The following is a 12142-nucleotide window of genomic DNA, read 5'->3' on the forward strand; positions in this document are numbered from 1 at the left end:
ATATCACTTTATATATGACCATTACATATTTTTTAAATATTTAATGTATTTTTAAGCTTATGTTAGTATCATACCCTTTGTATAAAAGTTAAACAGTATAAGAATGTAACGTATAACTTGCTTGGCTCAGTGGATAGAGCGTCAGCCTGTGGACTGAAGGGTCCCAGGTTCAATTCCAGCCAAGGGCACATGCCTGGGTTGCGGCTTGATCCCCAGTGAGGGATGTGCAGGAGGCAGCCGATCAATGATTCTCTCTCGTCATTGATGTTTCTATCTCTCTCTCCTTCTCTCGTCCTCTCTGAAATCAATAAAGAAATTTTAAAAAAAAAAGAATGTAACGTATAACTTGAACCTTCTTAACCATTTTCTGTATATTTCTCAACATTAAAACAAACTTTATGATATATACATATATTTTTCTATTTGTCCAAAAATGGAATTAAGTTCTCCATTGCTTTGCAACTTAGTACATTCTTTTGCAACTAAATACACTTTTGACAGGTTCTGTGTAATATAGATTATCTCATTTTTCATAACATCTCCATGATAAACATTTATTGAGTGTGTATATTATAAATCCCCTATGAAGAAAGTTTGTGTTATTTGCAGTTTTTCAGTGCTGCAGGAAACATATTTAAACGTATGTTTCCTTAATTTCTTTCCTTTAAATTACATGTTATTTGGTTCTTACAAATGGCTTCATGTTGTTTTCTGTTGTCCCCAGTAAAGGCTCATGGTTAAGTTCCTTAAAACCTCTGTGATAGCATCCCTGATTTCCTCAAGTTTTCTGACAGTACTCGTAGCAGCTGTACAATAAGTACCAGGCACTGTGCTAGGCTCTGTCTTCTGATGGAAGGGTCTGTGCAACACTGAGTAGAGTTAGTGAGTGCCATTATATCATATGAGTACATAAAATCTATAAACAGAGGGGTTATAAACATAATTTATTTAAGGGCATCTGATTTCCTTCGAACAGCAAGCATACTATTGAGATATGGTGTGATGACAGCAGATAGAGCAGCTCTCGTGTTGCCAGGACAGCCGGGACACGAGCACCACTCCACTCCATGTGCACGTGGTGAGGCCGCACAGTGTTCGCGGCTCCTCAGCGCAACTCGCTGAGGTGGGAGATACGTCGCTGACCTGTGTGCTCTCAGCTTGTCCCGACAGGGAGTGGCTCTGGCTTGAGGAGACAGGTTCCCCTTTAAGAAGAATCTGGAGCCCTAACCGGTTTGGCTCAGTGGATAGAGCGTTGGCCTGCGGTCTTAAGGGTCCCAGGTTGGATTCCGGCCAAGGGCATGTACCTTGGTTGCGGGCACATCCCCAGTAGGGAGTGTGCAGGAGGCAGCTGATCGGTGTTTCTCTCTCATCGATGTTTCTAGCTCTCTATCCCTCTCCCTTCCTCTCTGTAAAAAATCAATAAAATATATTTTAAAAAAAAAGAAGAAGAAGAAGAAGAAGAATCTGGAACCGTCTTCAGCTGTGCTCTCTCTGACCTCACAGAAGGACCAACACCTTCACTGTTGTTTTTGCAGAACCTGGAGCTGGTGGAAAAAGGCTTCAGTAACTTGAAGAAACAAATTGAAAATGCCAGAATGTTTGGGGTCCCAGTGGTGGTGGCTGTGAATGCATTCAAGTAAGTGCAGCGCCAGGGCCCAGGGGACTGTTGAAACTGGTCAGAAAACGTCTCCTGGAGCTTTTAGCGCTCTTGATTCAGTTACTCCTCTTGGTTGTTGAGCTGTGCTTCAGGGGCCTCTGACGGGCACCACACACGGCACAGGGAACTGGTCACCTCACCCACTGAGGGTCCAGGCTCAGATTTGGCTCCCCTGGGTTCCCTCCCCTCCCCTCCACCGGGTGAAGTGGGTAACACATAGGCCCGACGTTAAATGTTGTTTGGTGTCCAGAGGGCTTTTGAGCTAACAGGAGGTCATAGCCCTACAGAGTTGCGTTATTTCTTTGAGCCTGGTGGGATGTTGTAATGAAAAAGAGTCAGACGTATGGAGCTGGAAGTGTTCCTGCGAGAGAGGACTTGCGTGGGTTGTGTAAATATTGTAATGCTGTTTTTGGTCTTGTCATAATGGCCTAATCGCAGCAGAATGGGAAGCAAAATATTTTTAAAGCGAGTACATATTGATTCCTATGCTATACCTGGAATGGTCTGGGTACTTTGACATCTCAACCTCAGGACATCCCAAATGAAATAAGTGCTGGGTACTTTGACATCTCAACCTCAGGACATCCCAAATGAAATAAGTGCTATGATTATTCCCACTTTACCCACGTGGAAATCTAGGCACATAAAGCTTAAGTAACGGGCCGAAAGTCACCTCGGCAGTAAATCGTGGAGCTGGGAGAGATTCTGCCCTCCTCGGGCACTGTCAGTGCTCTAACATGAAGTGCTGCCTTTTCAGGACAGATACAGAGACATGAAGTGCTGCCTTTTCAGGACAGATACAGAGACCGAGCTGGACCTCGTCAGCCGCCTCGCCAGAGAACATGGGGCTTTCGACGCCGTGAAGTGTACTCACTGGGCAGAAGGGGGCAAGGGTGCCCTAGCCCTGGCTCAGGCCGTCCAGAAAGCAGCTCAGGCACCCAGCAGCTTCCGGCTCCTGTATGACCTCAAGGTGGGTTACTTGCTCTATGCAAAAAGCCAAAAAGCACAGTGAGGTTTCTGTGTGGCTGCCTCTGTTCAGAGCCTGTGTTTAACAGCTTCAGCTCTGTGGGTCTGTTATGAGTTACACATCCTGGACCCTCAACTCTAGACAGCTTTCTTACCAACTCATATTGCTGCCTACACACAGAGTAAGGGTCCAGGCAAGAAGACCCTGGGAGGTTGGCTCACGTCCTAGCTTTTGGAAAGGCTCACAGCACAGTTCCTCTGTTGGTAGGAGGAGGGGTCATATATAAGAGTGTAATTCACTACGGCCTTTAACCCAAGGCACCAACCATATTAGGGCAAGTTGACACGGGGCTACAGCAAGGCTCAGATATGTTTTCTCACTTCCTGGCACAGAGCTGCCTCAAGTTCAGAGAAGCCCTCGGGTGCAAAACCACGCACCCCAGCAGGCTTTAGCATTTTTTCCATCACTGAGTAAACTACATGATGTCTGGCCCAAGCAGAAGCACTGCTTATTCCGTGAACAATAAAGTATAAAGTTAGTTCAGAGAAAGGTTGTTTATATTACAGAGTTGTGTTTTGTTTTCATTTCTCTGTCCATGTATTTCAGGATGTGATTGGACATTAAGTGGTATGCCCACAACAAGGAACTTCATTAGGAACTTGGGATGGATGTGGTAGCTAATTCTGTTTGTATTCTCTAAGTGGGCTCTTGCCTTGGTTTTTAAAAGATGATCATTCACTTTCGAAAATTAACATAAAAAAGCCATAAAGGGTTATTTCCAAAGGTAGGAGGAAGAAACCCTATTACTCTTGAATTTTGACATTCTTTTATTTCTCTTTGCCTCTTGCATATATAATACACTGGCGGTTAATTAACACTGCCCTGTGGACACGGACATTTTCCTATGGAGCTTTAGTTTCACAGACGGGTTTGAAAATCTATTCAACCGATGGTCTTTTCAGGAAATGCCATGAACACAGATGCGAAGCCTTTCTAGGCATCCTCTCTAAGCACCCCTCCGCAGTGCCTACTGCTAGGAGCCCCAGGCCTTGAAGGCGAGCAGGAGACCTGCTTCGTTATAACCCATTTCTGCTTGGAACTTTGCTCTGAAAAACAGGAGGCTGCCACTTTTTGTCTTATTCCACATCTGTTGGTCTTAAATCACGCTTCCACAGATACTTTTGCTTCAGAAGTTCTGAATGTGCCTTGGCACATAGAGCCCAGTCACAAGATGCATATGACACTAATCTCTGTTGCATCTTTATTTTATTTTTTAAATAATATTTTTAATTGATTTTTTACAGAAAGGAAAGGAGAGGAATAGAGAGTTAGAAACATCGATGAGAGAGAAACATCAATCAGTTGCCTCCTGCACACCCCCTACTGGGGATGTGCCCGCAACCAAGGTACATGCCCTTGACCGGAGTCGAACCTAGGACCTCTCGGTTCGCAGGCCGACGCTCTATCCACTGAGCCAAACCGGTTAGGGCACTGTTGCATCTTTATAAGCCATAACTGAATAGTTGCTTTAATCGTATCCATTATGCAAAGCCCTTTCATAAATTATCACTGTTTAGTTCAAAAAGGAACTTTTTTTTTATAGATTATTATTCCTTTCCAAAAAATAAAACTCACCCAATGCATTCTCTTAGCTTTAGTTGCTAAGGAGTAGAGTCAGATAAATGGACTAATTTTAGTAATTTGCTCATCCAAGTTACCACTGAGTAGCTTTCCTTCCCAGTTCCTTTGCTGTTTGCTGTGATTCCCCCCACTGGGCAGCACGTGAGAAGCCAGGCGCCCTGTTGTGATAATCAGCGGGGCCAGGCCCTCACCAGTTAGACCCCTGGCCTCCGACCACTGCGCTCTGCTGCAGGTGCCCCGGAGGGCATAGCCTTTCACACTGTCCCCACTTCATATTCACCATAGAAGTCACCAGATTGTTTTTTGAAACTATTTCTAAGTAACAGCAATTACCAATCAATATGTTATATTAAGAATAGCATCTACTTCTCATATGCAAACCGGGAGTTATGTGGATGGATATCGGCTTTATTTCATAAACAGCTTTGACAGGAGACTGCTTTCCAGTCATAGAACATTATTTTTTACTTATAAAGAAGTAATTATTCTTGGGTCGTCATCAATATTGTTTGTGATGTACCTGGTGAGATCCTAAATACACACACAGAGAGAGAAACTACCTCTGTGGAACATTTTCCACTTATAAAATCTGGGGCTTGGCATTAAAAGAAAATGTTCTAACCCAATAAACCTCAAACTATTTGCATGTCTGTATGTGTATATAAAAACATCTTCTGGCCCTTGTAGGGACTCTGACCTGGAATGGGCCCGTGTTCCAGTGATGGTCTCCCCCTCTTTTCTGTCTATCAGCTCTCCGTAGCGGATAAAATCAGGATCATCGCACAGAAGATCTATGGGGCAGATGACATTGAATTGCTCCCTGAGGCTCAGCTCAAGGCAGAAGTCTACACGAAGCAGGTAGTTGTCTGATTGTTTTGTTCTTTCAGCTGTTTATAAAGCAGGCCTTGCAGTCAAGAAGCCCCGAGTTCCCCCAGCCGCTAAGCACCCACTGCTTTCCCTCCTCTGGCAGCAGCCTCTGCTCCTCTGAAATAGTGAGTGTGCATTGGGTGATCCAGCCCCAAGTTCTTTATCACCACTGGTGGTATACGAGTGTGTGGAAAAGCCAGGAGGAATTGTGGAATGTCTTACTAAAGTATTGAGAGCTGGCCTTGAGTTGTATTGGCTATATAGATGAAAATAAAATACTCACGTTTGGGATATGGTTGAGTACTTACTCCCCTCACCCAACAGATTCTCTCCGCACACCCCTCCCCGCAACTTTTTTTTTTTTTAACTAAGCTAGAGGGCAGCGAGGTGGAGATGGGTATACGGGGAGTTGAAATGTTTCAAATAAATTGAAGCATCCACACCATCGCGCCCAAAAGCTCTTTCTCGCGGTGTCAGCTTTTCATTTGCCTGCTTCTGTTCCCTTCTTTCCCCAGGGCTTTGGGCATCTGCCCATCTGCATGGCCAAAACACACCTGTCCTTGTCTCATAACCCAGAGCAAAAAGGTGTGCCTACCGGCTTCGTCCTGCCCATTCGCGACATCCGTGCCAGCGTCGGGGCTGGTTTTCTGTACCCCCTGGTTGGAACGGTGAGTGAGTGCTGCAACTCGTCTTAAACTGAGTGCGAAGCCAGCAGGCAGATGCCAAATGAGCAGAGTTCATTGCTGAGGAGGTAGTCGGAGTCGGGCCTGTTAAGGATTAATCCTCTTGCTGTGGACCCTCTGGTGTCAGTTCAAGGATGACGCGTGACTACTTGTGCTGAATAACAATTCTGTTTCCCAGTGACAGTGTGACCGACTGAATCCAGGATGGGCCCAGTGGATGGGCTGTGATAGAGCTTGTTTATAAGCACAACTGACATTCATTGGGCGCCTTTGACGGGTTAACCTGTGCTCCCAACAGCTATGAGGCAGGACAGAGGCTCTGCACTGCTGGTCTTCTTGACAGGCCCTCGAGCTTATGCCTGAAATTTGGGCAGTTCATAGTTTTTAAGTAAAGAATTTCCCCCTTAAAATGTGAATGAACCCTGTAGATGTGAAAGGTGGGGTTACTTATTTACACTTCAAGATGAATTATCAAATGCCTTCCTGTGGATTTTATGCATATTAAAGGAGGAAAAATGCTTAAGGGCATAGTCGCAGCTTGAACTTTGTCCCAGGGTTGGCATTGATCCGGTGCCCAGGTTTCCCCCTTAGATCCTGTATCGACAGATTGTACTTACCTGCGCACAGGATTGAAATATTAAACTCACTCCATACACAATGAAAAGGAAATCAATAGCCCTCCTTTTGGAACTTTATTATTTTTTTCAGACAGTAAGAAAGTGGTAGGAGGTGGCATTATAGAGTCAAAAGTGTGTAACAGTAAAGCCGAATCCTGTTTTGAGCTCTGCTGATTTTGGCCGTGGGCTTGTTATTAAAGATGTGACCCCGCTCCGCTCAGCTCTCAGTGTGGGTCAGGCAAGTGCCTGCACCCCTATGTTCCCTCAACCTCGCAGGGAGCAGGAGGCTTGGCTATGTCCTGATGTTCATCTTTGTCAGTCCTTAGGGTTTGTAGAAATTCCTTTTTCATGAGAATGATAACCCATTTGCCCAGCACCTTGAATACTGCAGAAACATGTCCTTTCTAGAAGAACTGTTAGCAACTGCTGGCTGAGAGAGCAGTAGCTGCAGTCTGTATTGTCACGATGATGTGTGTGTGCAATGGGTGACTAACCAGGAAAGCAACACTGGAAGTGGTCAGGCCAATGCATTTGCCTGTAGTGCAGAGAGAAACACATCCTGCCCAGCTCAAGACTCAGCTAGAACAAGCTCTCGCATTAGAAGCCAGCTTGGACCAGGACATTTCTGCACATAACCTAAGTGGCATAACCTAGATGAGCACTATTCTTAACGCCTCCTAACTGCTATTGCAGCCTGAACAGGACTGAGGATTTGAGTATTTTATGTATTAATTCAAGGTGTGGTGGTTCCTTTTCAGAATTTTATGTCTACATTCGTATGTGTATGTACATATAATCTTTTCATTTTTAAAATTTTCTGATTGTCAATATGACCAATATGTAGGGAGCAAAATCTTCTTTGGATAAGAGTAAAAATACTGAGAATCTTTATCACTGTTTTGGGGACCATCTTTAGCATCTTCTGCCAACATGCTCATCTATGTCTGCATCAATGGCACAAGTCCTTTGTCTTTATAATGCCATCTTCAGGCTTGTCTTCGAGGTCTCAGAACCCATCCTTTCCTTCCTCTCCTTTCCCCACACCCAGCAGTGGCTTATCTCTTATAGAATTTGAGGGTAGAGACCGACATCAGATCCCTATAGTATGTTCTAGGGCAGCGGTCGCCAACCTTTCAGACCTCATGGACCACCAATGGCCTGCGGACCACCAGTTGGCAACCGCTGTTCTAGGGAGTACTAGTTGGCATTCACATGTCAGAATTAAGTTTTCTAAAGTGTAGATGTCTTGTGTCACAGAAGGTGACTCATCCTATTCTATGACATTTTTATAGTTAAGTCATAGAAGTTCAACTTAAACTATTTCCTGTCTGGATCTGATTTGGAACCTGTGAGTATTTATTATATAGAACATTGTTATAGATAAAATATACTGAGTTTTCACTTATAAGCCTTATGAATTTGCACTTAAGTAGATGTTTGTCAAAGCCAAGTCTTTAGAAAAGAAGCAAGTGCAGATATAAGCCATACGCATTACAGGTTCAGTCTTAAAAAAGCCAATTTGGACAAGTAAGAATAGTGGTTGTAGCCTGGCTAGTGTGGTTCAAAGGTTGAGCATTGACCTATGAATCAGGAGGTCACGGTTCAATTCCCAGGCGGGACATATGCCCGGGTTGCGGGCTTAATCTCCGGCGGGGGGCGTGCAGTAGACAGCCAATCCATAATTTTCTCTCATCATTGATGTTTCTATTTCTCTCCCTCTCCCTTCCTCTTTGAAATCAATTAAAAAAATTTTTTTAAAGAATAGTAGTTACAAAACCATGTACATTGTGTAGAAAATGTCTTGGCCCAAGTTAAAAGATACTAATTTCTAATGATGTGTTGCTGTAGCAAAAATACTATGGGTATCTATGCAAATTTAATTAAAACAAAATGTAAAAGTGGACAAGCCTGTACCTCCTTTTGGTCTTGTGAATTGAGGTCGGAGGAGGTGAGTAACTGACTCCTTAGCCTCCTCAGCACCTGCTGCTTCTTGTTGCAACTGTCAGTATGGAAGAGGAGAGTGAGGCCTGGCATTTGGTTTGCGGAAGGATCTGAGGGTTTCTCTTTGACGTTATACAGGAGAAGTGACTTTATTTTTAACTAGAGGCCCGGTACACGGATTCGAGCACCAGTGGGGTCCCTCGGCCTGGCCTGCAGGGATCGGGCTGAAACCGGCTCTCCAACATCCCCCAAATCTGTGCACTGGGCCGCTTGTATGCATATAAGATTTTTGGTTAATCTCTTTCCGCCCTCCCCCTCCCCTCTGAGATTCATCAGTCTGTTCCATGTTTCCATGCCTGTGCATTGAGCATCTGCCCCCCTGGTGGTCAGTGCGCGTCATAGCTACTGGTCAAATGGTCGCTTAGGCGTGTGTGTGTGTGTGTGTGTGTGTGTGTGTGTGTGTGTGTTAACAAGAGGAGTACCATTTTGTTGACAACTATAAAATCATATTCTATCTTTGTGCCTTGGGCTTTCTATCTGAGGGAAACATGGGGGAAAATCACCAAGTTTATTTGGAATGCTATTTCACACCTCCTAGATGAGCACAATGCCTGGACTCCCTACCCGGCCCTGTTTCTATGACATTGATTTGGACCCTGTAACCGAGCAGGTGAATGGGCTGTTCTAAACAGGTAAGTTGTTTCTGATGAGAGTATTGCCATTTTCTTTATGAGGCATACCTATGAATTACAGAACTCCAACTAAAGTGATGTCATTTTAGATATTGCTGAGGGGAGAGGGGGCAGTAATGAGAGTAACCCTTTTTTGGAGGAAGAGCATGGGTTTCACAGGTTGGCAGTGAGCGGGGGGGGGGGGGGAATCCGCCGTCTCTTGAACTAAGGAGGCACTGTAGCGGAAGCTAGGCCTCCTCTGCTGGAGCCCAGGAGGCTCTGAGTTCCGGGTTGATGGTACAGGAGCAGCTGAGGTCTGTACTCTGAATAGAGCAGCTAAGAGTTGGGTAAATGTCCTCGGGAGTAGAAAAGAGAAGAAAACAACCATGCAGTTCTTGGGTCTTAAGTGAAAGGCCCCAAGTACGCATCACAATGAATGAGCCATCCCTAGACACATTCAGTTTAATTTCAAAAGCATCAATGATGAAAATCCTAAAAATCCTTCTCCAGAGAAAGGCTTGCCTATGAAAAAATGAGAATTAGACTGAACCAACCTGTCTTAGCAGCAGCAAGAGGAATACCCTCCAAGTTCACAGGGAAAGACACCCTACCAAATCCATCCAGATGTTTCAGGCACATACAGGTCCCCCAGCCCGTATCTCCTCTGAGGAAGGGATTTGACCTTGTACTCCAGCAAAATGAGGAATAAACCAAGAAAAAAGAAGACATGGTTCTCAGGAAACTGAGTCCTGATCTAGACAGCAGTGAAGTACAAGTGACCTCGGGTTACACGTCCAACGTGAAACAGGAGGAGAGAGGCCTGAGAAAGACTAGGAAGAGCTAGAAAAGATGTGAGCCATAGTCCTCACCTGAGCAGCCGTAAGGATGGTTACTTACAGAAACAGCTGCTTCCACAGAGGAGGCTGTGCTTGATGCTGGGGGAACACATTCCTCAAGAGGCAGGTGTGACGTTGGAAAGGTCATCCTGGCTCATGCCTGGTCTGGCCTGGCACAGTGTTCACACAGCCATGATGTAAATGCCGTGCATTGTTTCCAGGTCTTTGGACTGGCCCGCCAGGGGTTGTGGGAAAAGATGTAAATGATAACCGCTTCGGTAGTGCGAGAGGGTGATGGTGTAGTGTGGAAGGGAAGAGGAAACATTTCAGCAGTTAGAGGAAATATTCATTCCTGGTTTTTGTTTTTGTTTTTCCTTCTAGATTGTCCATCTTCAAGAATTTTTTTTTAAAAAGACGGCCAGTGTGTATTCGGGCCTACGGGCAGGAGAGTGGAGAAGCCGAGAGAAGTCAGCCCCTGCCTCGAAGATCTTCTGAAAGAAATAGTGGGAGTTTCCCCCAAAGCCCTTCTTTGGTCTTAATCCCTATCATCATGTCTAAATGAACATAAAGCATGCACACGTCTATTTACTTTACTGAAATTTCACAGAATAAAAGAAAATGATTTTACTATCTTTGTGTTCACATGTAAACTGCAGCATTAACAGACGGCTGCACTCTCTGCCGTCCTGGGTGAGCTTGTCTGTCCAGCATACACTGGGACTAAAGAAGCAACTTGCAGTATGTACTTTATGATACTGCTCTGTTTAAAGGGGAAAATGGTGCAGGCTTGCATATTTTGGGAGGGCATATATCAGGAGGAGCAGGGTACAGAGGACGTACCTTTTTATCATATCTATGTTCCTTTTTTAAACTATATGTTTATTGGTTTCAGAGAGGAAGGGAGAGGGAGAGAGAGAGAGAGAAACATCAATGATGAGAAAGAATCATTGATCAGCTATCTCCTGCATGCCCCATACTGGGGATCAAGCCTGCAACCCATGCATGTGCCCTGACCAGGAATCCAACCGTGACCTCCGGGTTCATGAGTCAATACTCAACCATTGAGCCACACCTTTACCCTGAAAAATAGTGCTTATACAGGCTTTTGTCCTGAACTCCCTTGGAATTCTCATTTCTGTCTCAGCTTTAACACAATTTATTTCTAGAGTCCTCAAGGCTGGTCATGCAGTGCTAACTGTAGGTTAGCCCTTTTTGCTTTATTGGTTCAGCAAATGTTTATTGAGCTTTTACAATGTACCTGAGCTCTACTACCTACAGAACATTTTTTTTGCTCAAATGTTTTTCCTTCTCTTGTTTTTTATCTTTTATCTCTTCTTCCTCTTCCATTTTTTCCTCCCTTTCCCCCCTAGTCTTCCTGCGTTAGATCCTTCCAGAAGGTATTGCATCTTCACGCGTTGGCAGAGCAGTATTTTTCCTGGGGTTTTGGGTTTTATTATTTTTAATCCCTTAGGTCAGTGGTCGGCAAACCGCGACTCACAAGCCACATGCGGCTCTTTGGCCCCTTGAGTGTGGCTCTTCCACAAAATACCACGTGCGGGCGCGCACGTACAGTGCGATTGAAACTTTGTGGCCCATGCGCAGAAGTCGGTTTTCGGCCTGGGCGAAACAAGTATACAAGACGAGTGTGGATGGGAGAGTTGGAAGGGGTTGACCTCAGCGAACGTACCTCAATCAGAGGACGTTTTTAGCAAAAGCCAGCTTAGGAGTACCCTAATTAAGTTAATAACAATGTACCTACCTATATAGTTTAAGTTTAAAAAATTTGGCTCTCAAAAGAAATTTCAATCGTTGTACTGTTGATATTTGTCTCTGTTGACTAATGAGTTTGCCGACCACTGCCCTAGGTTCACATCAGTGTTGTAATTCACTGTTTTATAGTCCAAATAAAGAATGGTGGTACAGCCCAGCAGGCATGGCTCAGTGGCTGAGTATCAACCTATGAACCAGGAGGTCACGGTTCAGTTCCCGTCAGGGCACATGCCCGGGTTGCAGGCTTGTTCCCCAGTGTGGGACGTGCAGGTGGCAGCCAATCAATGATTCTCATCGTTGTTTCTATCTCTCTCCTCCTCCTTCCTATCTGAAAACATAAAAAATATATTTTAAATAAAGAATGGTGGTACTTTGGGGACATGGCAAAGGGGTCATGAGTGCAGAACCCCTGCTCCCTTTACGTTGTGCACTTCCTGGCAATGTGCACACTCAATGTTGCATCAGTCCTGTTCCAAAGCATGCAGACCTGTT

At 44.8% G+C, this 12142-nt stretch overlaps 1 protein-coding gene across 1 annotated transcript in view; it reads left to right on the forward strand.

The window, feature by feature from the left end:
• MTHFD1 (methylenetetrahydrofolate dehydrogenase, cyclohydrolase and formyltetrahydrofolate synthetase 1) overlaps nt 1-10510 on the forward strand; it is a 54791-nt gene extending 44281 nt beyond the window's left edge. The window contains 6 exon segments of the mRNA XM_006102568.3: nt 1536-1636; nt 2450-2627; nt 5016-5123; nt 5648-5800; nt 8972-9065; nt 10262-10510. Of these exon segments, the coding sequence (XP_006102630.1) occupies nt 1536-1636; nt 2450-2627; nt 5016-5123; nt 5648-5800; nt 8972-9061 (630 nt within the window). The 3' untranslated portion in view covers nt 9062-9065; nt 10262-10510.
• Nucleotides 10511-12142: the final 1632 nt, after the last annotated feature.

Source organism: Myotis lucifugus, unplaced genomic scaffold (assembly GCF_000147115.1).
Source record: "Myotis lucifugus unplaced genomic scaffold, Myoluc2.0 scaffold_419, whole genome shotgun sequence".
Lineage (NCBI taxonomy): Eukaryota > Metazoa > Chordata > Mammalia > Chiroptera > Vespertilionidae > Myotis > Myotis lucifugus.